This window comes from Tachyglossus aculeatus, chromosome 18 (genome assembly GCF_015852505.1).
Source record: "Tachyglossus aculeatus isolate mTacAcu1 chromosome 18, mTacAcu1.pri, whole genome shotgun sequence".
NCBI lineage: Eukaryota > Metazoa > Chordata > Mammalia > Monotremata > Tachyglossidae > Tachyglossus > Tachyglossus aculeatus.
The window spans coordinates 34717342-34744175 of NC_052083.1; the positions used below are offsets into that span (position 1 = coordinate 34717342).

The 26834-nt window shown below is 46.3% G+C and overlaps 1 protein-coding gene and 1 long non-coding RNA gene across 8 annotated transcripts in view; one reads left to right on the plus strand and one right to left on the minus strand.

Moving 5' to 3' along the window:
• ERG (ETS transcription factor ERG) overlaps positions 1-26834 on the plus strand; it is a 203427-nt gene extending 176593 nt beyond the window's left edge. For 6 of the 7 annotated variants that reach the window (XM_038760545.1, XM_038760538.1, XM_038760539.1 and 3 more), the window contains 7 exons: positions 66-269; positions 1028-1108; positions 3388-3459; positions 14000-14068; positions 14573-14629; positions 15015-15062; positions 26178-26834. In XM_038760545.1, coding sequence (XP_038616473.1) covers positions 66-269; positions 1028-1108; positions 3388-3459; positions 14000-14068; positions 14573-14629; positions 15015-15062; positions 26178-26698 — 1052 coding nt within the window. In that variant the 3' untranslated portion in view covers positions 26699-26834. The remainder of the gene's footprint in view (positions 1-65; positions 270-1027; positions 1109-3387; positions 3460-13999; positions 14069-14572; positions 14630-15014; positions 15063-26177) is intronic. The other variant, XM_038760542.1, reaches the window with a different exon arrangement.
• On the minus strand, positions 2841-26761 carry LOC119940329. The gene is made up of 4 exons (XR_005454907.1): positions 26681-26761; positions 11512-11607; positions 6839-6993; positions 2841-2928 (listed from the first exon to the last, which is right to left on the minus strand). It is a non-coding gene; the product is annotated as an uncharacterized LOC119940329 (long non-coding RNA).

The following is a 26834-nucleotide window of genomic DNA, read 5'->3' on the forward strand; positions in this document are numbered from 1 at the left end:
TTTAGCCCAGTGGTGGGGTAAAATGAACACAGCCGTCACTCACTGTATTTGATCCATCCTTGCAGATCCGACGTTATGGAGTACAGACCACGTCCGCCAGTGGCTAGAATGGGCAGTGAAAGAATACGGACTTCCCGACGTCGACATCTTGCTCTTCCAGAACATCGACGGGAAGGAACTGTGTAAAATGACCAAAGACGACTTCCAGAGACTCACCCCAAGCTACAATGCCGATATCCTTCTCTCCCACCTTCACTACCTCAGAGAGAGTAAAGACCGTTTTCTTTCCTCGATGTCACTAAAAACTTAAAAATCTTAAAAAAAAACCCCAAATTTATCCACAGCATTTTCAGCTCTCACACTGCTTTCCCGTTTGGGAGCTGAGCGGCCTCAGGGAGAAATGGTGTGGCTTTGGCCAGAGTGGGTACAGTGTAACCAATTTTTACAGAAGGCAAAGCCCCGTGGATGGCCACTTTGCCCTTCCATCCCACTTTCATCTGTCCACAGAGAAAACCAGAGGGAAAATGGCAATGAGACTTTTCTGGCCACACGCTTCTTGGGGCTCTAACTCAGTCTAGAAGTCGCATTTATGTGGGAGAGACTGGACTCCTGTATTTGTCCCTCCTCTTTAGAGGTGATGAGGTCTCTGACCGTCAAAGGGAATAGAAACATGAAAGAAGGAGAGTGGTGATTTCCCAACTGGAAATCGAGGCATTTGACATCATTTAAAAGAGGCCAGCTTTTTGGTTCCAGGAGATAAGGTCACCCGGAAGCAAAGCAGAATTGCTTCATGTTCTCCTGAAAGTAGCAAGCCCAGTTAAACAGGTAAAATTTCTATAGTGCAACACCAGGGTATTTCAGTTCTCCCCACGGATGCTTGGCCTCGAGCTTCCCCCTACCCTCCCCTTAACAACCTCTCACCTTTAGGAAAAAAGAAATTGTTTTTGGTTTTTTTTTTTCTTGGTGGGGTAAGGCTATTTTCAATTTTTTTTTTCATTTTGGTGTTGCTTTTTGTTTTGTTTTGTAGCTCCTCTTCCACATTTGACTTCAGATGATGTTGATAAGGCCTTACAAAACTCTCCACGGTTAATGCATGCTAGAAACACAGGTAATGCTGGCACTGCTCCCGTCCCTCTAGGGCCTCCGCTCACCAGATCAGGCGCCCTGTCTCTGAGTTGCATGCTCCATAGAAAAACGTGGAAACTGTCAGTTCAGCAGGAAAGTAGCCCTCGGGAGTGACGAGGCCGGCCGGGCTCTCTTTCGCAGCTACCCTTGGCTCCCCGAGTGCTTGTTTTTCTGGGGGTTTTCGACCCTAGTTAGAGGTGCAGAGCAAGTGTTGGATCCTAAGCTTAGTCTAACTGAAACCACAGAGGGGACTGCAGGCTCCTCCCCCAGATGATAAAACGCCTCTGCCAAGCCACTTTAAAAGGCCATTGAGGGAAACTGACCCTAAGAATGGGAGAAGCCCAGTCCAAAGGGAGAACCCGATGACAGCTAGAGGAAAGAAACCAAGTCTACTGTAATAACGCATGGCCATGGGCTGGCTAATCTTTATTCAGAACCAGCACTCCCTATATTAGCCCTCTAATTATATAAACTCCTGTTCCATCAAGGTTTCTCCTGCAATCAGTGAGGTAGGCAAGCCAGGGCTTTGCTTTTCCTCCCTCACCAGGGGGAAATTATACGTTTTTTTTTTGCAGGAGGACATTTCCCAACTTTAATTAACATTTGTCCCAGCTGGCCTCAGTTAAGGATGGGAAGTGGGAAAGCCTAAGTTCGATCCTGCAATTTTTCTTTAGAAGGAAGTGAGCTGTCCACAGCTAAGCTTCTTTGTTCACTACCCCCTCCCTTGTACAAGGGGCCGGACCTCGATAAAGCAGTCCTGGGCCGTACTCCACGCTGAAGTTAATGTCCCCATCCCTCCCTGGCTGTTTTGCTAGCTGTGCTGAACCATGCTGACCACTAAACCACTCACTGCTTCAGGAATGCTCTTTCTGGGCACCGTTACACCCCTCCATGCCACCAGCCCTAGAGGAGGGCAGCGGTGGTCTTTGCACCACGGTATTTTGACAAAATAGAGAATCCCCAGCAGATAACTAGTGCAGTTGAAGATGGTTGGGGGAAAGGGGACAAGAGCTCAGTGGTAAATACCCCCCGCCACTCTTTAACAGGACAGCCATTCTTCCTCATGCTCCAAATTTGGTTTTCATTTTCAAAGGAACCTGAGAGTTTGTCACCTACCCTCGTTGCATATTTCCAAATGTTCTGCAGGGGGGAGAGAGAATAGGGCCGGTCACAAGGCAGCAAGAACCGTTGGGATCTCCGGGGGTGTTGGCTACCTGCAGTGACCAGAAAGGGGCCAGTGAGTAGGAGGTAACAGTTACTCCACCAAACAAAGCCTCTGTTTAACTTTCCCAGCAGCCAAAAAACCTAGCCAGCATTATTCCATAGCCCAGGCTTACACTACCAAGGGAGAGTGGGACATTGAGCCCATTTTCCAGAATTCAAGCCCCCAAACATTTTTGGCTCAATTAGTTGGACGTTTCAAAAGAAAGGGGTTCTTTAAAGACAATTATATAATAACGGTCTCAATTTTCTGTTTCACCTGCCCACAAAGCTTTTACCTGAGTCTGTCTCTTTTCATGTCAGACTCGAGGACCTTTAAGTCCATTATGATTTCATCACTTAGATTGTGGCTACCCACAGAAGCCATTTAAGAGTCCTATTCCACCACCACCTCCTGGGTATCTAAAACCCAGGTAGGGTAAATGGGTTCCTAAAGGAATCTTGGGTCCAGTCCCCTGCCTTACCTCTGCGGTAGTGTGATGAGCGTTGAGGGCCTGGAAGGTGGAGTGGTGCGACAAATTCAGGAATGGACTGAACGCTCTGGGGTGTGAATGGGTTAGTGCTCCTCAAAGTCTCTCTTGCCTATGGAGAGGAGGCGGTGAGAGTAAATTTAAGAAAGGAAGAGAACACATGCAGGTTTGGATAGTGGCTGGAACTCTTTCTTCTACATATAAAATTCAAAAATAGCTATTTGTGAAACGTTTGATTTTTTTCCCATTCATTCTTGAGTTACAGATTATATATATATATATATATATATATATATATATATATATATATATATAGGAAACCTTTTAACCATCATCACAGACTTCACTGACAATAGGTGTGCATTAGGAAATCTTACAAGAGGCCACAAAATCAAAACAAAAAGCACTTTATAACTTACGAGGGCTTGAAAATCAAATGCCTGTTTTGTATCTTTAGTCACTTGGTGTAATGAGATCATTCTTTAATCTCTTATGATCAGCTAAAGTAGCTCTGGCACTGACTAAATAATAAATATTTTTTTCATGTGTTTTCTCTTTCCTTTATCTGCAGGAGGTGCAGCTTTTATATTTCCAAATACTTCGGTTTACCCGGAACCTACCCAAAGAATTTCAGCTAGACCAGGTAGGAAAACTTTTGCAATATCGGAATTCAGTACTACTGCTGGAGGTTGGTTATATCCAGAACTGGATACTCTGCACTTGATGAGTAGCAGCTCTGATCCAGGAGCACCATTTCACCTAAAAATCAGGTTTGGGGAGATGAAAGGAGGCTCCATCCCTTTAGGCCAGAACACATCCAGCAAGTAGCAATCACTTTTTTAATTGTCTGCCATTTGATTGTAAACAAAGCTTCCCCTCCAAATTAGTTGAACATAAATATTTTACTGCACTGGATAATTCTTTTGCAGGGGCCAAGAGAAGCAGTGCTCTTTCCATGGGCCTGGGGGTCAAAAAGACCTGGTTCTAATCTCAGCTCCGCCACTTGTTTGCGTCTTAGTTACCTCATCTGTAAAATGGGGATTAAGCCCTATGTGGGACAGGGACTGTGTTCAACCTGATTAGCATCTGTCTACTCCAGTATTTAGTACAGTGCCTGGCACATAGTAAATGCATAACAAATACCATAAAAGACCCAAGAGCTGGGCTTTCCACTAGTCCTGCTCCTTCTGGCAAGCAATGGGACAAAATTCACCCCCCAAAACCAATGTCTCCAGGGTTTTCTCCCTAGGGAGTGATTTAAAATCAATCAATCAATTAGTGGTATTTAGCAAGCACTTACTGTACTACTAAGTGCTTGGGAAACTACAACGCAATGGAGTTGGCAGACACAATCCTTGTCCACTAGGGCAGGTGTGCCCCACTTTAAACTTCTCCTCTGGAGAAGGCCAGCCTAGAGGAAAGAGATCTCCAAAAATCACCTCACTGATGACTGAACTGTAGTCAATCAATCAAATCATATTTATTGAGCGCTTACTGTGTGCAGAGCACTGTACTAAGCGCTTGGGAAGTACAAATTGGCAACATATAGAGACAGTCCCTACCCAACAGTGGGCTCACAGTCTAAAACAAAACCAAACATACTAACAAAATAAAATAGATATGTACAAGCAAAATAAATAGAGTAATAAATACGTACAAACATATATACATATATACAGGTGCTGTGGGGAAGGGAAGGAGGTAAGATGGGGTTTGGGCAGAGAAGGGTTACTTGGTAGTGCACATCCTCAGGAATCTAGGCATTAAAGCAGAGAATGAAGATGGAAACAGTTGCTTGAGGAATATGCAGAAGGATAATAATAATAATGATTATGGTACTTGTTAAGCACTTACTATGTGCCAAACACTGTTCTAATCACTGGGGTGGATACAACTTAATCAGGTTGGACACAGGCCCTGTCCCACATGGGGCTCAAACTCTTAATCCCCATTATACAGATGAGGTAACTAAGGCCCATGGCCCAGAGAAATTGAGTGATTTACCCAAGGTCACACAGCAGCCACGTGGAATATGCAGAGGAATAATAATAATAATGATTACGGTACATGTTAAGCACTTACTATGTGCCAAACACTGTTCTAAGCACTGGGGTGGATACAACTTAATCAGGTTGGACACAGGCCCTGTCCCACATGGGGCTCAAACTCTTAATCCCCATTTTACAGGTGAGCATTTTACAGTGCTCTGCACATAGTAAGCGCTCAATAAATACGATTGATGACGATGATGAGGTAACTGAGGCCCACGGTAACAGAGGCCCATGGCCCAGAGAAATTGAGTGAGTTACCCAAGGTCACACAGCAGCCACGTGGCAAACCTGGGATTAGAACCCAGTTCCTTCTGACTCCCAAGCCCATGCTCTATCCACTAAGCCACGCTGCTTCATGGGAAGGGACTTGAGGGAACAATTGCCTGAAGTTTAAATGGCATCATGTTACTTGTCAATTGAGAAAGGCCGTGTGAGTCAGCCATATAGGCGACTGAGCCAGTACTGTTTATTCTAATAATTCTGGCTCGTTAGAATAAACAGTCCTGGCTCAGTTTGTCGAGTGCTCACTGTGTACTGAGCACAGCCTACTAAACGCTCAACTCTGCCCCTAAAGTGGGTGTTTCCTTTTCTGTTTATCTCAGCAACTAATATTCTGTCTGTGTCCTCCTCCTCTAGGGATTCAGAGAGCAATAACTCAGTGAAAAGACTTTAAAGGTCATTTCCTAAAAACATTCCTTACCTTAGCATCTGCCCGATAGAGAGCAGTCATGTGACCATCTGGATTAATCCCGGATTGGAGCCTTAGTTAAATCAGCTTCGGGAGCAACTAAACTTGACATCTGAGTGGAAACAACCAGCAATTTGCTTCATTCGGGTCAGGACAGTGAACAGGGTGGGAAAGATGGGAGGAGGGGCATGAGACAGTAAAAATATTTGTAGGTCTCACATCCCTGCAGCTATTTTCAAGGCTGTGTCGAGATGCGGCTTGAGCGACCGGAGATATCTTAGATGGGAAACGCCAGGGCTTTAGGTGGGTATTGGAAAAAAATGAGCATTCTTACTGTCCTTGAAGCCAAAACCCACTTGAATCCAAGCCCAAAGGCTAGTTAGTGTCAGGGACCTTTGAGGGTACCTGCATCTATGGGGGAGGAAGCTGTTTTCATGGAAGGGCTGTATCCTTCTTCTCTTCTGCTGACCTGATCTTTCTCGAGGTAAAAAATGGTTCTTAATTATCTGTTCAAGCATGCCTCTGCACAGTGGCTTCCTGATGTTAATAGTAATAATTATGGTATTTGTTAAGTACTATGTGCCAGGCACTGTTCTAAGCACTGGATGATTATAAAGCCAAAGCGTGAGGGTCTTTGCCCTCTGAAAGCCCACCAGACTGAAGTTTAGAAGGTGTTATGTATCTATCCCATGAAATATATTTGATTAGATCTTCCTATATAACCAGTAGGCAGTTGGGGAGAGGTCTGGTTTTAATTTTGTTTTTCAAGGAAGGGATCTAGAAAAATCTCCTTACAGCTGAGTGTGGTCCACCCCATAGCTCCTCTGCCATCCTCTAGAGAGAGCATGTTTTTTCTCTCTGCAGGGTCAGATGGCACAGATGAACACTGGTATTACTTTTGGAGACATTTTACAGGTTTGCTTCTCTAATTTGCCCATCAAATGGCCATCCATCAGGCTGGGCAGCACTGTTGGCTGCCCATGCCCTGGCATTTTACATATAGCATTAAGTTGAGCCATTCCTCCTGTAGACTGTAAACTCCTGGTGAGCAGGGATTGTGTCTACACACTCAACTGCACTGTACTTGCCCAAGCTCTCAGTACAATGCTGCACATACAGTAAATGCTTAATACATGCCATGCCATTGATTGAGTTCTTTGCTACCTCCTATTTAGGTTGTGAGCCCTGTGTGGGACAGGGACTGTATCCAACCTGAATGTGCTGAATCTACCCCAGCGCTTAGAACACAGCAAGGATTAAACAAATACCATAATTACTATTACCTGTTTTTCTGGACCTCAGGTGGATGGGTGAAACTTCTGAGAGCACAACAACCACTGCTCTCTGTACGCCATGTCTCAAACAGGCCTCACCGGCTGACTCATTTCCTCAGACGGGTTATGATACAAAAGTGATTCCAGCCCAGTCCTGTTTGTTTCTGAAAGAAAACCAGGAGATAATTTAGGGTTAGAACAGAGAGCGGCAGAGTGTAAGCAGCATCATTATTTGGCCACCATTTGGCCCAACCAACCTAGAATTCTGACTCCTGTGACCACAGGCTGCTTGGAGGCCTATGGGGATGTTTGTTCTCACTGACAATCCACCCCACAGATTAGGAATGTACCTATCATCAGAGTTTCCCCCGGTCTTTTTCTCCAGCAATCCATCCATTAGGAAGCCCCTTCACATGAATGTACATTACGCTTCTCTTCCACCTATAGTTATTTCCAACCTGCACAATTTATTGGTGCAATAATGGATTCCATATGCTTACTGCATGCTGTTGCTCTGGAGCAAAGGACTGACGCCTCCAAGCCTTGCAATAGGAAGACACAATGCCACTAAGGAGTAGGAAAAATGAAAAAAAAAAAAGACTGAGTCTGCTCTTAAAGCAAGTCTAGGAGTCTCTGGTATCCCCAGCTCAGTGCTCTCCCTGCCCTGCAATGGGAATATCAGAGTGGAAGGTTTTCCCAAATACAGTCTGACTTCTCCTTTGACAAATAAATCATAAGTGCACGGTTACCTCAGTGGAGACATTTCTGCAAACACCTGGGCTATCAAAAAAAATGTGTCATGACATCTACCATTTCAATGGAAAATAAGGGGATGGGGAAGGAGGAGTATTATCAATCAGTGGTATTTATTGAGCACTTACTGTGTGCAGAGCACTTGGGAGTTGGTAGATGCATTCCCTGCCCACAAGGAGTTTACAATCTAGAAGGGGACATGGACAAAATAAAGTATAAATATGTACATAAGTGCTATGGGGCTGAGGGAAAGGTGACTATCAAGTGCTTGCAGATCCAGATGCTGAGGTGACGTAGGAGGGAAATGCATGAAACAGTACCTGGCTTCTGGTCACCCTGGGTGAAATTCAATAAGGTTGCAAGGAAATAAAGCTTGTTTCAAGCAATCTGCAGGATCTAACACTTCTTGGGCACATCTCTACTTCTTAGCAAGGCCCTGGAAGCAAATTTGCCAAAAAGATCAATTTTCAATAAACACTGGTCACAGTGGGAAAATTGCCATTTTTGACCTGTGCCAATGCTAGTGCACCATGGATAACCCCATTGGCAGGGGGATTTGTTTCAAGTGAGTTATATTACCTTGTTTTTTTACCCCAGTGCTTAGAACAGCATGAGCACTTAAATACCATTGGAAAAACAAAATAAAATAACCAATTCACCCCTATGGACTGGCACTGTGCTCGCTTATTTTCCCACCTTGTCCTCTTCGAATTGCCTCTGAAGAGCCTAATTCTGGCAGGAAAGCTTGGGCTTGTTAAGTGAAGAGGATAATCCTTGGTTGCTGTTATTGAAATCCTGGACAATGGGAAGAATCAGATTGAAAAACCAACTGTTGGGATTCCAGAAATCAACCATTTCACGCTCTATTGTATTGTTCCATACTTAGTACCACCGTGCTCTGCACAGAGTAATTGCTAAGTAAATACTTTCAAGTGATTCAAAGGATTAAGCACAAAACTGTCCTTTATCCCACTTGGCATGATGCGTCTCAGTTTTGGGTGGGATTAAAACTGCTGACCAACCTCATGGGAATGTTTTGAGGGTGAAATAGTGAATGAAAAGTGCTCTGCGGCTAAGAATGATTAGTGGCCAACCAGTTGCAGTTCAGATTTGCCTTCGGTTTACTTCTCTGACTGTTTTCTGACCTTCAGCAATTCATAAAATCAATGACTGAGCCCTCCTGTGGGCGGAACACTGTACTAAGTAAGCACTTGGGAAAATACAACAAAAATAAAAGAGACAGTCCCTGCCAGGAGCTTACACATTCCTCACTGGAAGAAACTGATCTGGAGAAAAGAAGATTGTCTCAAATTTGTGCTGAATGTCCCGGCAGTTCAGATCGGGTCCCTCAGAAATAAAACATAATTCTTTTTCTGGGAGGGGAAGCAGGAACCTGGTTTCTAGTCCCAGCTCTACCCCTTGTACGCTGTGTGACTGTGGGTGAGTTACTGAACATCTCCCTGCCTCAGTTTCTTCATCTGAAAATGGGGATTTGATACCTGCTCTCCCTCCCCACTTTAGATTGTGAATCTCCTAAGGGACAGGCACTGTGTCCAGTCTGATTTCCTTGTATTTACCCCAGTGTTTAATACAGTGCGTGGGCACATTGACAGTGCTTAACACAATTATTACAATGAGAAGGGCATAAAAATACACCCTTTTTGTCACTTTGTAAGGGAGGCGGTGCAGAGGTACCAATACCATTGGCACCTCCCCGCATCCAACCCCACTGGCTTTTTCCTTTAACCCATGAGCCTGGCCAGGACCCACAGGAGGTCCTGGGCATTGCAAAGACCCGCACAGAATGACCCCAGGAAACAAAACCACTGTGATATCTTGAAATTCTTTGCGTTGGACACTTGTGTAGGATTGCTGAGATTTGCACATAAAATAAAAAAGAAGACGACATTAAACTTGCTTCATGTAGAAACACAAACTCACCAAGCAGCAGACTCACTTCCAAGTTGAATCCTGGGCATGGTCTAGTGGAAAGAGCGTGGCACTGAGATAATCAGGAGGCATGCGTTCTTGTCCTGGCTCTTCCCCTGGCCAGCTGTGCGAGACCAGCAAGGTGATTCACCAGTCTGGACCGCAGTTTCTTCAGCTGTAAAATGGGGATAATCTTACCTGCCCTTTCTACATCACGGGGCTATGGGGAGGAAAAAACAGAAGCACTACTCCCCAAACAAGGTCTTATTATTTCTACTGTCATGACAAGCTTGTTGTGGGTAGGGAACATGTCTATCAACTTTTACTCTCCCAAGTGTTTAGTACTGCGTTCTCCCCTTCTAGACTGTGAGCCCACGGTTGGGTAGGGACTGTCTCTATATGTTGCCAACTTGTACTTCCCAAGCGCTTAGTACAGTGCTCTGCACACAGTAAGCTCTCAATAAATACGATTGATTGATTGCACGCAGAAAGTGCTCAATAAATACAAATGACTGAGAAGAGAAGCAGAGAATTGAATTGACAGAGAAGCAGCATGGCTTAGTAGAACGAGCCCAGGCTTGGAAGTCAGGTTGTGGGTTCTAATTCCAGCTCTGCCACTTATCAGCTGTGTGACTTTGGGCAAGTCACTTAACTTCTTTGTGCCTCAGTTACTTCATGTGTAAAATGGGGATGAAGACTGTGAGCCCCACATGGGACAACTTGATTACCTTTTATCTACCCCAGTGCCTAGATAGGTACTTGGCACATAGTAAGCGCTTAACAAATACCATTATTATTATTATTATTATTATTATTGATTGAGCTGCAAAGTTCCTTACCACCAGGCCTGGGGGAGGGGTGGGATGGGGGTGTGGCGGCAGTGGGAGGTCCCCTGGAAAACTCAATTTGATTAGGCATGGAGAGGGGCCAAACACACCACAGAGTCATTCCCAGGCATATCCAGGCTTAAGTGCAGTGCTCCGCACATAGTTAGCACTTAATACAATGACAATCAACTATTCCTACTAAACATAAAGGGGATTGAGAGCAATCCCTTGAGGGCTGGTTGCAAGGAAGCACTGCCAGGAGTCATAATCCTTCCTGTAGCCTCGGGGCCTGAACGGCTGAAGAGCCTTGGCCCAGGGTGAGGCAGAGAAGACTGGTCAGCAGTGGCCATCACCTCAACTACAGAAGTGAGCGGCCAGCATCCCAACACCCTGGGCCCCTGCACTGCAGCAAATGAGGGCGGGGCAGGCCGGACAAAGGCTTGCTTATCTGTGAGAACAGTGTGTTTATGCTTAACATGCAAATCCTTGTTCAAATAAACACTACTGACTTAGTTAAAAATCAGGTTCAATTGAGTGTGATTTGAGGTCCAGAGTCCCTGTGAGGTAGGGAGAGCCCGGCGTGGCAATCCCCATTTTATAAGTGAGGAAACAGAGACCCAGAAGTTAAGTGACCTACCCAAGGCCACACAACAGATCAGAGGCAGAGCTGAGACCAGAATCCATGTCTTCTGCCCCTCAGACCAGGTCCTTTCCTCTATACCAGGCTGTCCCTTAAGTAGTGACACTTCTTAGAGATGTTGATTACAGTCAGAAACACCACACTCCTTGCAGAGTTGTTAAAGTAGACGCATTCAGCATGACTTTCTGCCAGATTCCACTGTGCAGTAATAATAATAATAATAATGGCATTTATTAAGCGCTTACTATGTGCAAAGCACTGTTCTAAGCGCTGGGGAGGCTACAAGGTGATCAGGATGTCCCCCGGGGGGCTCACAGTCTTAATCCCCATTTTACAGATGAGGTAACTGGGGCACAGAGAAGTTCAGTGACTTACCCAAGGTCACACAGCTGACAAATGGCGGAGCCAGGATTTGAACCCATGACTCCAAAGCCCAAGCTCTTTCCACTGAGCCACGCTGCTTAGCCCGGGAATGCCAGGGCTGCAGTCTGGTGAAACCCCTCATTAAGGAAGACCCGCATGGTGGCACTCACCCATTCTATTCTGATGTGGCCGGTGGGTACACAGCCCTTTCTTCTGCCTCCTCACCACACTGTACCCAGACAGGTTCACACGGTCCACAATCTAGCCTAAAGGCAGAAGAAAGACATTGGTTATTGCAGAACAGAGTGTTTTACAGTCTAGTTAGTATTTTTGCATAAGTGGTTCCCATCCAGACCCAAGGCAGCAATAGGGCCTAGAGGAAGGAGCATGGGGCTGGGGGTTACAAGACCCCCAGAGGGTTCTCGAGCCACCTTTGCCACTGGCCTGCTAAGGGACCCCTACACACGCCACTTAGCCTCTCTGGGCCCCAGTTTCCTCCCCTGTAAAATGGGGATAAATACCCACTCTCCCCTCTCCATTAGGTCAAAAGCCCTGGAGGACAGGGACTGACCACGGTCAGCTTACCTTGTGCGTATGAGCCTTTTTCTTTGCTAACTAAAGCAGTGGAATTCGGGGGCAGTCGTGGCAGGGCTTTTGACTGTGCCCTGGGACTTGTGCTCCTAGAGAGAACTGTCAGCTCAAACTCTAAGCTCCACAGTTTCTACCCACCTGCACCTGAATCTGGAGTGAAATGTCCCTCTCTGCCCATAGTGATGAACCTGAAGTTATCTCCCATCTAGAAATAGTTTGGAGAGGGAGGCAACATGGCCTAGTGGAAAAAGCCCGAGCCAGGGAGTAAGACGCCGTGGGTTCTTATTCCGGCTCCTCCACTAGCTTGCTGTGTGACCTTAAGCAAATCACTTTACTTCTCTGGGCTTCAGCTTCCTCACCTGCAAAACAGGAATTCCATACTTATGCTCTCTCCTACTTAAACTGTGAGCCCCATATGGGATAGGGACCGTCTGACTTAGTTAACTTGTTCCTAGCCCATGCATTCGATCATATTTATTGAGCACTTACTGTGTGCACAGCACTATACTAAGCGCTTGGGAAGTAAAGTTGGCAGCATATAGAGACGGTCCCTACCCAACGACGGGCTCAGTGCTTAGAACAGTGCTTGACATCCAGTAAGTGTTTAATATGACAATAATAATAATGATAATGACAGGAGCTAGGGGTGGCAAGGCATAGGAACAGAAGCCTTTTAAACATGCCCATCATAAAAAGGGAAGGGAGCTAGAACCAAAAGCAAACCAGGTTGACCCAGACCATATCAGTTCAAGAGGCCATGTAGTAAATCACACACCATGCTTTGTTTCCACTCCCTCCTAGACCCAAGGAGGTGGGGTTCATGACTGCTACTCACCACCTACCGACTGGGGGCCCAGCCCATTAACCGCTGCAACAAGTCAAATGTAACCAATATTTTAAAATCTAGGTAACAGAAGGCACCCCAAAGCACCATACAATCCACTTGCATACATGCAGGCCCTCAAATACTCACATCTATAGGAAGCTACTGGACTCAAACATGCTTGAGAAAGCAACTTGAGGCAAAAAGTAAAAAAAAAAAAAAAAATCATATATGAACTTCTACTATACCTACTATTATAAAATGCCTAGGTTGCAGTAGCTGCTTTACAGGCATGGAATCTTAAGGGTGAGGCAGCAAAAATAAGAAGAGCAAGAATAAAAAAAAAGGCAATGAATCCTACCAGAGAAAGCCTACAACTGGAAGATTTTTCAGTCTTCTATTTTATTTTACAGACTGAGCTCCTCTGATTCAGGAAGACTAAGGGACAGCAGTGGGTGACCCCAGAGACAGTAAGAACAAGTGAGAACAGGTCATTTAAAAAAAGAAAAACAGGGAGGTGCAGCACAGAGCCAGTGAAAAGGAGGCATAGTCAAAAAGGACTATGATATCTGTTGTATTTTACCAAGCACTTAGTACAGTGCACTTTACCTAGGGGGTACCCAATAAACCTCCGTAGTGCTCTTCCTAGAGGGAAATGGACAGTCAAGGGGAATGGGGAGACCTCAGGAAGAGCTTCCTGTTGGGGATGACCATGAGATAGATGCCTTCTGTTTGTCTCTGAGATTCTGGGTCCCACCTTTGGGAAGGGTTGGGGGCCGGTCTGGCTGGAGGCAAATGGATTGATTAGATAGATGGCCTTTGCTCCTTTAATCCCTTCTGGTCTAGGGGGACCAAAGCCAAAACATGTCCTAGGGAAATTGGAAAGTGGCCATGGAGAATTATGTTCTTGCTAGGGAGAGGAATTCTAAAAGCCCCAACCCATTAATCAATGGCACTTATGGCGTGCAGAGCACTGTACTAAGAGTTTGGGAGAGTACACTACAACAGAGTTGGTGGACAAGATCCCTGCCACAAGGAGCTTATAGTCTAGAAGAGACTGTTCCCTATGTATCCGCTCCTGCTGGTTATAGGACCATCCAGAATGCAAATAGAGTAAGATCCAGAGAGCCCCAGCGGTGGTCACTCTCCTGCCCTTCTCGCCGCCGGGGTTGGTTTGAATGAAGACTTCAAGCAATTCAGCAATGTGTGCAATGGAGAGTTCAGCTCCCTTCTTTGTTCTGCAGATTTACCTTATGAACCAGCCAGGAGGTCAGCCTGGACAAGTCACAGTCACCCCGCTCCGCAACCCAAAGGTACCGTATTTCCCTTATCACCAGTGGAATCTGGGTGAAGCAACACACAGACCCCCTCCACACTCCGCCCCAACCCCTATCCTGCATTTCTACAGAACCCAGACACCTAAAACTGTCTGGGAGCTGCCTCTGATGAAGCATGTCATCCTTCATTGTCTTTCCTGATATTCATTCTCATATTGGATGATCCCAATGAAAACGGGATACAAAAATCCTTCTCCTCCCTATCAATCACAGTGATATTCTTGTCCCATTTTGAGATCTGCAATTGGCAGAAATTAGCTTCTTTCCAAGACTTTAATGTCCACAACAACGCAGCACACCACCCACAAATATAACAATAATAATAATAATAATAGTATTTGTTAAACACTTACTATATGCTAGGCACAGCACTAAGCACTGGTACTTTACTAATGCAACCCAACCTACCTGAGTCAGTCTCAGTTGGTGATGTGCAGACATCAAATATAATCTAAATTTTTCATGTTTTTGTGTTTTCAGTTACTCCACCCTCCTCTTCAACAGTGCCCAAAACAGAAGATCAACGCCCTCAGTTAGGTGTGTTTTCATTTTGATACAAGTGGAGGGCTAATTGGAGAATGGATGGGTTTGCCAGGAACTAGCACTGGCATGGAAATGGCAGGAGATGGACTCCAGGCTCTACACCGTCACTGTTCCAAAACTCCACCTTAGGTTTAACGCAAGTGGTTTGAGGAATAATACACTTTGGGGACAATTCAGGAATGTCCCCGGATAAAATCAGTGACCTGCTACCAGTCTTTAATTCCCACTCGGGATAACACTTTTGAAATGATATCCTAAACAATGAAAGTGCTCAGAGGGGAGAAAGAGCAGATTAATTCAGAGAAATGGGCTGGGTATTTCTGGATCAGCCCAGAATTGGAGTTACTCAGTCTAATCTCTCCTTTTCTTCCCACTCTAGATCCTTATCAAATTCTTGGACCAACAAGCAGTCGCCTCGCGAATCCAGGTGAGATTCGGATTCCCCCTGTAGGTTCTTAGAGTCTCGTGTCTAATCTGGGAGGTAGTTTCCTGTAGACTAATTTGTCTTGCTATGAAAACATACATTCTGTTCCCCATGGGTGTGCTGGCCCACGGTGAGCTCACATGCTAAACAGTGGGAGGTCTCAGTATTACTTATTATAGTCAGATATACGAAGGGACCCGTGAGAAAAAAGAATCTTCCTAACCTCCACCCAAAGCACACAACAGCCAGATGGATCAGGCCCCTTGGGGTTCGGTTCAATTCAATTGCATTTATTGAGCACTAACTGTGTGCAAAGCACTGTACTAAGAGCTTGGGAGAGTACAGTAGAATAAAATCAGACATATTCCGTGCCCACGATAAGCTTACAGTCTAGAGGGGGAGACATTAATATAAATAAATGGAAGGTATGGACCCAAGTGCTGTAGAGCTGGGACATGGAGCAAGTCAGGGTGACACAGAAAGGAGTGGAGAAGAGGAAAGGAGGGCTTAGTCAGGGAAGGCCTCTTGGAGGAGGTGTGCCTTCAATAAGATTTTGAAGTGGAGGGAGAGTACCTGCCGGGGTTCCTTCCTACTTTACCTTTGTACCATTTCAATTCCCCAACACACTCTAAGGAGCCTCTCGTCTGGCCCATTTGTTCAAGCATTGTCACCCACCCTTCCTCATTTATCACTATCAGTGCAATGGGCTCCGTTTTTGTTTTCACATAGATTAGAGCCAGCTGGGTTGACACTGTCTTCAAAAATTCAAAACATGTGCTGCATCTCCTCCGCAGCAGAAAAAAACGTCAAAAAGCTCAGGCATACGCAACTGTCTCTCCCTCACACATCCATGTAGGCTCAGGCTTTTCCTTGGGCCCAACAGGAGGAGAGAAAAGCCAGGGAGCCTTTGTTGATCACCCCACAAGATCTGTTACCAGCATTTATGAAAGAGTATAGTATGAGTGAAGGTAGCTTGCTCTCCCTTAAACAGGTACCTGTATTTTTTTCCCATCGGTAAAAACAAAACCAGATGCTGTCTGCTACTCCCTGCACAGCTCCCCGCCGCTTCCACAGTGTTCCTAGAAAACTAGGGAGGCATTCTTGCTAAACCTTACGGGTGGGTACCCTCTAACACACAAGGCCAAACCCCACATCCTCCATCAGTGGTATTTATTGAGTGCTCACTGTATGCAAAGCATTGTGCTAACTGCTTGGGAGAGTAGGATAGAGTAGGTAGGCATGATCCCTGTTTTCAAATTCCCTGACCACATTCTGAAATTACACATTATGGCAGTCTGCTGTGTAACCTTGGGACAATCACTTAACTTCTCTGGGCCTCAGTTACCTCATCTGTAAAATGGAGATTAAGACTGGGGGCCCCAAATAGGAAAGGGATGGTGTCCAACCTGATTAGCTTGAATCTACCCCACTGCTTAGAACTTTGCCTGTCACAATGTAAGCACTTAAATGCCATAAAGAAAATAAAAAGACCGATGAGAACCCCCAATTTGAAGCACATCTTAAAAGATATGGCCTAGTGGAAAAGAGCATGGGAGTGGGAGTCAGGGGACCTGGGTTCTAATCCCAGCTCTGCTACTTGCCTGTGAGGTGACCTTGGGAAAATCACTTAACTTATCTGGCCTCAGTTTTCTCATCTGTAAAATGGGAATTCAATCCCCCCTATTTAGACAGTGAGCCCTGTGTACGATAGGAACTGTGCCCAACCTGATTATCCACCCCTGCACTTAGTACAGACCCTTAATAAATTCCACCAGTATTATTAATAATAGTCTTTAATACCATAAATAGAAACTGGCACTTTATCCAGCCCGCGTGAACAGAATATTAAATCCTGATCTCTTTCCCATTTTTTGCGCCATATCAGCCAGTAAGCCCTGCAAAAGGCTGTTTCATCTCTAAATAACACTTGGTAATAATCGGTAATCAACATTCACGGATGGTAAAGATCGCCAAAATTTTTATCACCTTTCAGGAGAACGTAGGCTAATTAGTCTTGAGTCACCGTCTTACTCATCTCTTCCACAGGAAAGCCAGAATTAAACCATGTTATTTATCTGCTCCCAGAAACCACCGAGACGCTACGGTATTATTCCACAACCAGTTTGCCCACTGTTTTTCCACAAGGGATTGGTCACTTGATATAATCCTAAATAAGGCTTATGCTTTTTGCTGCACTTAACCGTAAGCTCCTTGAGAGCAGGGATCATGTCTGCCAACTGTTGAACTCTCCCATGTATTTAGTACAGTGCTCTGCTCACAGTAAGTGCTCAACAAATACCATTGATTAATGTAGTTTCCATTATTCAGAACTGATGTCATGCTGGCATTTTGCCTGTCGCTGAAATAAAGCATAAGGCTGAAGGAACAGAGGGTTTTTTTTTTTTAACATTTGTTGACAAGAGAGGGGCGTCTGTCGGCAGGAGAGCGAACCTTAAGTTAGGGACAGAGAAACGGAGGAAGTTGGTTGCTTTTGAAAAGTCTCCCCATCCCTGCCATCACCAACTGCATCTCTGAACTCCGAGGTCCAAATTATTGAGAAATCTCATTCCCCACTTGTTCCTCATCCCCCTAGAAATTGACGGTCTCATTGCAGGCTGCCCGTGGAGACCCGCTCTATGAGAAACCCATCACATTTAGTGCTTCTTCAGCATCCCAGGGGACCATCTGGTCTCATGGCAGTTGCCTTTCCCAAAATATGATCTTTGACCTGGGGACACTCCCCTGCCCTGATCAATCAATCAATCAATCGTATTTATTGAGAGCTTACTGTGTAAGCGCTTGGGAAGTACAAGTTGGCAACATATAGAGACAGTCCCTACTCAACAGTGGGCTCACAGTCTAAAAGGGGGAGACAGAGAACAAAACCAAACATACAAAGTAAAATAAATAGGATATGTACAAGTAAAATAATTAGAGTAATGTAATATAATATATATAATGGTAGGAGGGATATGGGGCGATAACTAGATAATATGATCAGTTTCCTCACCACAGCTAACATAGTGGCATGCAGCCACGGAAACTGTCCAGGTGGGTTTGGGAAAGGGGAGCATGGGGGGAGGTGGGGAGAGAGAGAGTGAGAGAGAGCACACACCAGTGCACCAAGTGTGTTCTAGAATAACATACGGAGGTTTCCACTGTTTTTTTTCTCGTTGGTATAGAAAAGTTGCAGCCCCCAAGATGTGGCAACTGTGCCAATCCCCAGGACTCCCCCCTTGCCGACTCTCCCCCTGGCCAGCCCTCCTGGGGCAGAGGTTGCCCGGCTAGAAAGTAATGACACGGACCCAGGAGTTTCTGCTGATCAACCACCACCCTAGCCACGTTCATACACAAATTACATTTTCTTCCCATATGGCCAAGCCGTCTGTCCTTCAAGCTGTAAGCCCCCGTCCACATGATCAGAGGGAAAGCTTTTGGAGGGTTCGAAAGCGTGTGAGGAATTAAAAACACTCTCTACTTGCACACTGGAACATTACGTACATACATACACATGCAAATTCCGTACACGCAAGACTTGTGAGGGAGAGATTCCTAGGAAGTAAAGCCAAGGGTGTAAATGGTTACTGGTGGATATTATGGCCCTAAAGTGCTCAGAGTATTCATCAAATTGTGGAACTGGTCTCTTTTTGTCCAGGAATATACACTGATCTTGCATTTTTGAGTGACTGTTGGCTGCATCTGGGTGGTATGAGGGAGGCCTGTTAGACTGTAGAAATCAAAAATCCATGTTTCGCCCCTTCAAAGGGTGTTTATTAATATATCCAATTTTGATCCTGCGGTTATGTCTTGAGTACTAAAACCACATGTCTTGCTCATTCCACAAATTCTTTTTTTTAACTCACTTAAAAATGCACGTTAATGAAACATCCATCATGGCACAAACTGATTAAAAACAGTTTGCCTGTGGGACTTTGAAAATAAAGCTTCCCACCGCTGAAGTGTAAGATCTAAATCCATTTCATCTGGATCCTTACATTGATAACAATAATTTATCCCTAATCCATTCTGGCATTCATCCTGGTAACAACGCTGGAATGCCTGATAATTGGGAAATACTTGGATGGCTCTGATTTTCCACGAAGGCTTAGGTCTATACAGTCGGCATGCAGTCAAGGTTTCAGCAACCGTCCAGTGAGTCTAGTCAGTGAGTCTTCTAGACTGTGAGCCCACTGTTGGGTAGGGACTGTCTCTATATGTTGCCAACTTGTACTTCCCAAGCGCTTAGTACAGTGCTCTGCACACAGTAAGTGCTCAATAAATACGATTGATTGATTGATTCGTCCAATTCAGGGCTCTCCCCCAATGAACAAAGGACCAGATTAAACTGGCAAGACCAGTGAACAAAAGCAGAAAGCCTTATGTGGCTAACACTCGTAATATATATCGAGAAGCTGCTGTGGCTCAGTGGAAAGAGCCTTTGGAGTCAGAGGTCACGGGTTCAAATCCCAGCTCTGCCAACTGTCGGCTGTGTGACTTTGGGCAAGCCGCTTAACTTCTCTGTACCTCAGTTACCTCATCTGTAAAATGGGGATTAAAATTGTGAGCCCCCCGTGGGACAACCTGATCACCTTGTAACCTCCCCAGCACTTAGAACAGTGCTTTCGCACATGGTAAGCGCTTAACAAATACCAACATTATTATTATTATTATATCTACATATGCCTCATCTCCAGGGCAGTGGCCACCATGGTGATTCCGCCCCCCCCACCTCCGATAACAGTCTCAATCAATCAATCAATCGTATTTATTGAGCGCTTACTGTGTGCAGAGCACTGTACTAAGCACTTGGGAAGTACAAGTTGGCAACATATAGAGACGTTCCCTACCCAACAGTGGGCTCACAGTTTAGAAGGGGGAGACACAGAGCAAAACCAAACATATTAACAAAATAAAATATATAGAATAGATATGGGCTCAGACACCCTGGCACCTCCAGACCCACAGGAGGTAGGGCAGGGGTGGTCTTTCCCTACTATCAATCAATCAAATCTACTGAGCAACTTATCTGTGCAGCCCACTCACTGGGTTCAGAGCCCCTACTGTGTGCTGAGCGCTGTGCTATGGGTTTCGGAGCACCCAATAATAATAATAATAATAATTACGGTATTTGTTAAATGCTTAGAGAAGCAGCATGGCTTAGTGGATAGAGCACAGACCTGGGAATCAGGAGGACCTAGGTACTAATGCTGCCTCCGTTACCTCATCTATAAAATGGGGATAAGAATGTGAGCTCCATGTGGGACAGGGACTGTGTCCAACCTGATTCAGTTATCATCTACCCCAGTGTTTAGAATAGTGCTTGGCACATAGTAAGCACTTAACCAGTACCATAATTATTATTATTACTACTATGTGCTAAACGCTGGAGTAGATACAAGATAATCACATTGGACACGGTCCCTGTCTTAACTGGGACTCACAGCTGAATCCCCATTTTGCAATGAGGGAATTGAGGCACAGAGAAGTGAAGGAATTTCCCAAGGTCACACAGCAGGCAACTGGCAAAGCCGGGATTAGAACCCAGGTCCTCTCACCAGGCCTTGTTGTTCCAGGAGGGCTTAAAAAGAGCCTGTTCTTCTACTGCCCCGGAGAGAGGGGTCAGGTTCAATAGGCCTGCAGGATGCTCAAGCTGGAAATCCCTCATATTCTGTAATACCCAAGAAGTTCCTCAAATTCATTCATTCAATCATATTTATTGAGCACTTACTGCGTGCAGAGCACTGTACTAAGCGCTTGGGAAGTACAAGTTGGCAACATCTAGAGACGGTCCCTACCCAACAGTGGGAAATTCATTTGGAATCAGCCCATGTCCTCACACAGCAAGGGAAGGTGGTCTCACCTGACCTCTTATCATCATCATCATCATCATCAATCGTATTTATTGAGCGCTTACTATGTGCAGAGCACTGTACTAAGCGCTTGGGAAGTACAAATTGGCAACATATAGAGACAGTCCCTACCCAACAGTGGGCTCACAGTCTAAAAGGGGGAGACAGAGAACAAAACCAAACATACTAACTTGGTGGTAAGAAATAAGGCCTGTAACTGGGCTACAGGGAAGAGACTGGCAAGGGTCATCTGCCATCTCACCTCTGTGCCTCAGTTCCCTCATCTGTAAAATGGGGATGAAGACTGTGAGTCCCACCTGGGACAACCTGATTACCTTGTATCCTCCCCAGCGCTTAGAACAGTGCTTTGCACATAGTAAGCGCTTAACAAATACCATCATTATTATCATCTCACAGTTAATCCATTCAATCAATCAGTAGTATTTATTGAGTGCTTACGGTGTGCAGAGCACTGTACTAAGCAATGAGGAGAGTACGATACAGTTGGTTATATGATTCTTTCTCTCAAGGAGCTTACAGCCCAATGCGGGAGACGGATATTAAAATAAATTACAGGTAGGGGAGGCGACTGAGTCTAAGGATATAGTATATAAGAGCTGCTGAGGTGGGAGTAAGTGCCTGGGAGGGACTGTAGACAAGGCAAATAGGGTAGAGGTTGGGAATCTCTTTTCTCCTTCCTGAGAGAGCGAGAGAGAGAGAGAGAGAGAGAGAGAGAGAGAGAGAGAGAGAGAGAGAGAGAGAGAGAGAGGGGAGAGAGGGAGGGACAGAGATAGTTGCAATTTAGCAGGCTAACTGGATTTTTAAAACCCAAAGCAAGTGCCACAGTACAAACATGGAAAAAATGCCATCTCCACCAGCAAGTCACAATCACTGCTGAGTGTCCAGTTTCAGAAATCTTTTCACTTCTTGCCTTATCGAGGACACTTGCAATAGCATTACTATTTCACAGGTTTTTGAAATGCTGTGTAATAGTCAGATTGCAGGGCGCTTGCCTAAATACTGGAAAGGGGCGAACGGATTTGGAGAAGGGCCAGTTTCTGCCCAACTTCCCCTTTCTGAATAGGTGAGTTGGGCCTCCACGGGGCGGAGCACATTGATTGTTCTGCAAAGCCCCGCAGAGCCTCGGTTCGGCACAGGCGGGCTGCCCTAGGAACGGGCACACCATTTATTCATTCATTTAATCGTATTTATTGAGTGCTTACTGTGTGCAGAGCACTATACTAAGCGCTTGGGAAGTCCAAGTCGGCAACATATAGAGACGGTCCCTACCCAACAGTGGGCTCACAGTCTAGTGCCGGCTTGGGCAGGGACTGGAGGGTGTGCATAGTACCATGCAAGCTCTTGACATTTCATTTAATCGTATTTATTGAGCGCTTACTGTGTGCAGAGCACTGTACTAAGCGCTTGGGAAGTACAAGTTGGCAACATATAGAGATGGTCCCTACCCATCAGTGGGCTCATAGTCTAGTCCCGGCTCGGGCAGGGACCGGAGGGTGTGCATAGTACCATGCAAGCTCTTGACATTTCATTTAATCGTATTTATTGAGCGCTTACTGTGTGCAGAGCACTGGACTAAGCGCTTGGGAAGTCCAAGTTGGCAACAGATAGAGACGGTCCCTACCCAACAGTGGGCTCACAGTCTAGTCCCGGCTCGGGCAGGGACTGGAGGGTGTGCACAGTACCATGCAAGCTCTTGACATTTCATTTAATCGTATTTATTGAGCGCTTACTGTGTGCAGAGCACTGTACTAGGCGCTTGGGAAGTCCAAGTTGGCAACAGATAGAGACGGTCCCTACCCAACAGTGGGCTCACAGTCTAGTCCCGGCTTGGGCAGGGACCGGAGGGTGTGCACAGTACCATGCAAGCTCTTGACATTTCATTTAATCGTATTTATTGAGCGCTTACTGTGTGCAGAGCACTGTACTAGGCGCTTGGGAAGTACAAGTTGGCAACAGATAGAGATAGTCCCTACCCAACAGTGGGCTCACAGTCCAGTCCCGGCTCGGGAAGGGACCGGAGGGTTTGCATAGTACTATGCAAGCTCTTGACACTAGGATTAACTTGCCGGGGCAGATTCTGGGTGGTAAACTTTGAGTCCCACCGAGGGCCGGGCCTAATTTCTGCCCGTGTATTCCCTCCCACCGCTTACTACAGTGGCTCCACACACAGTAAGCACTTAATCAATACTATTACTATAGAGAATATACTATACTATAATACTATACACTATAATATACTATTATACTATGTATAATACTATACATAGAGAAGCAGTGTGGCTCGGTGGAAAGAGCCCGGGCTTGGGAGTCAGAGGTCGTGGGTTCTAATACCAGCTCCACCACTTAGCTGTGTGACCTTGGGCAAGTCACCTCACTTCTCTGGGCCTCAGTTCCCTCATCTGGAAAATGGGGATGAAGACTGTGAGACCCACGTGGGACAACCTGATCACCTTCATCATCATGAATCGTATTTATTGAGCGCTTACTGTGTGCAGAGCACTGTGCTAAGCGCTTGGGAAGTACAAATTGGCAACACCTTGTTTCCTCCCCAGCACTTAGAACAGTGCTTTGCACATAGTAAGCGCTTAACACATGCCATCATTATTGTTACTACCGAAGTCTCAGACCGAGGCGCATCACAGTGCTCTGAAGAGAGTAGGGGCTCGATCCACCAATGGTTTTTTTCAATCACTTACTGTGCGCAAAGCACTGTCCTCCGCACTTGGGTGAGTACAAGAAAACAGAGGTGGTAGCCATGTCCCTTGCCTACAGGAAGCTTACAGTTAATACTACCGATTTGAGGTATCGATTGAAACACAAGTTTCACACCCAGGGGGTCAGGCCTGGTCTGCCTCCACCCCCCCCTTTTAAAAGTATTTCCTAAGGGCTAACTTTGTGCCAGGCACCGTCATTAGAGAAGCAGCGTGGCTCAGTGGGAAGAGCCCAGGCTTTGGAGTCAGAGGTCATGGGTTCGAATCCCAGCTCCACCACAAGTCTGCTGTGTGACCTTGGGCAAGTCACTTAACTTCTCTGAGCCTCAGTTACCTCATCTGTAAAAATGGGGATTAAGACTGTGAGCCCCAGGTGGGACAACTTGATCACACTGTATCCCCCCCCAGCGCTTAGAACAGTGCTTTGCACATAGTAAGCGCTTAACAAATGCCATCATTACTATTATATTATTATTATATTATATATAATTATTATATAATTATATATTATATACATTATTATATCATATTATTATTATTATCATTATAAGTGCTGGGGAAGATACAAGGTTGTCAGGTTGGACAGTCCCTGTCTGACATGGGGCTCACAGTCTCCATCCCCATTTTACAGATGGGGTAACAGAGGCACAGAGAAGAGAAGTAACTTGCCCAAAGTAACACAGCAGACAAGTAGAAGAGCTGGGATTAGAACCCAGGTTCTTCTGATTCCCAGGTCTGGGCTCTATTTGATAGGCCACACTGCTTCTCACTGTTTCTCATCCCGAAGTGCTGTGACAAGGTCAGTTTGAGTGAGCCTGGGGAAAGGGAGGGGGGCCAGGGACCACCCCCTCCCCACAGCACCTGTATATATGCTTGTACATATTTATTACTCTATTTATTTTACTTGTACATATTTACTATTCTATTTATTTTCTTTTGTTAATATGTTTTGTTTTGCTGTCTGTCTCCCCCTTCTAGACTGTGAACCCGCTGTTGGGTAGGGACCGTCTCTATATGTTGCCAACTTGTACTTCCCAAGCACTTAGTACAATGCTCTGCACACAGTAAGCGCTCAATAAACACGACTGAATGAATGAATGAATCTTTGCCCTAGTAATAATGAGAAAAATAATGGATTAGCTTGTTTCAACCCCAGTGCTTAGGACAGTGCTTTACACAAAGTGCTTAAATACCATTAAACCGCAACCCCCGCAAAAAAGTGGGGTACTTGTACTTGCTTACAATGTGTCAAGCACTTTAGTAATTGAGGTAGGTAAAAGACAGTTAGGTTGGACACAGCCCCTACCCGACATGGGACTCAGTCTCTGTAAGAGTGAGAATAGGTACACTGTATCTCCATTTACAGGTGAGGAAACTGAGGCCCAGAGACTTTAAGTGGCTTGCCCACTTAAATCCCCACTTCAATCCATACTTCATGCTGCTGCCCGGATTGTCTTCGTCCAGAAACGCTCTGTTCATGTTACTCCCCTCCTCAAAAATCTCCAGTGGCTACCAGTCAATCTGCGCATCAGGCAGAAACTCCTCACCCTGGGCTTCAAGGCTGTCCATCCCCTCGCCCCCTCCTACCTCACCTCCCTTCTCTCCTTCTCCAGCCCAGCCCGAACCCTCCGCTCCTCTGCCGCTAATCTCCTCACCGTTAGGCCTCGTTCTCGCCTGTCCCGCCATCGACCCCCGGCCCACGCCATCGACCCCCGGCCCACGCCATCGACCCCCGGCCCACGTCATCCCCCAGGCCCGGAATGCCCCCAATCCCTCTGCCCATCCGCCAAGCTAGCTCTCTTCCTCCCTTCAAGGCCCTACTGAGAGCTCACCTCCTCCAGGAGGCCTTCCCAGACTGAGCCCCCTCCTTCCTCTCCCCCTCCTCCCCTTCTCCATCTCCCCCGCCTTACCTCCTTCCCTTCCCCCAGCACCTGTATATATGTATATGTGTTTGTACGAATTTATTACTCTATTTATTTTACTTGTATATATCTATTCTATTTATTTTATTTTGTTAATATGTTTTGTTTTCTGTCTCCCCCTTCTAGACTGTGAGCCCACTGATGGGTAGGGACCGTCTCTATATGTTGCCAACTTGTACTTCCCAAGCACTTAGTACAGTGCTCTGCACACAGTAAGCGCTCCATAAATACGGTTGATTGATTGATTGATTGCCCAAGGTCACACAGCAGGCAAGCGGAGGAGCCAGGATTAGAAGCCAGGTCCTCCAACTCCCAGGCCCACGGCCGGGCCGAGCCGCCCCTCGACTCGATCGCCTCCTATTCGGCACACGTATCAATCAATCAATCAATCATATTTATTGAGCGCTTACTGTGTGCAGAGAACTGTACTAAGCGCTTGGGAAGTACAAGTTGGCAATGTATAGAGACAGTCCCTACCCAACAGCGGGCTCACAGTCTAAAAGGGGCACCCGTATCACTAGCTCCGGGGCCAGTACCACTGGCCAGCCGCCACCCCCCACCCCCCGACCCGGCGTTCCGGAGCCGTTACTGAGGTTTTGCCTGTCACCCTCGCAGGGAGCGGGCAGATCCAGCTGTGGCAGTTCCTCCTGGAGCTGCTGTCGGACAGCTCCAACGCCAACTGCATCACCTGGGAGGGCACCAACGGCGAGTTCAAGATGACGGACCCGGACGAGGTGGCCCGGCGCTGGGGTGAGCGCAAGAGCAAGCCCAACATGAACTACGACAAGCTCAGCCGGGCCCTGCGCTACTACTACGACAAGAACATCATGACCAAAGTCCACGGCAAGCGCTACGCCTACAAATTCGACTTCCACGGCATCGCCCAGGCGCTGCAGCCCCACCCCCCCGAGTCGTCCCTGTACAAGTACCCCTCCGACCTCCCGTACGTGGGCTCCTACCACGCCCACCCCCAGAAGATGAACTTCGTGCCCCCGCACCCCCCGGCCCTGCCCGTCACCTCCTCCAGCTTCTTCGCTGCCCCCAACCCCTACTGGAATTCACCGACTGGAAGCATCTACCCCAACACCAGGCTCCCGGCCAGCCACATGCCTTCTCACCTGGGCTCTTACTACTAAACGGACACACAGACAGACAGACAGACACTCCTCCTCGCAACACCGTCCCTGACGAATCGCAACGGACTCCTGGAGAAAATGGATCTGAAGTGCCTCGAGAAGAACACGGAAGGTGGCTCCCTGGGAGGGGAGGGAT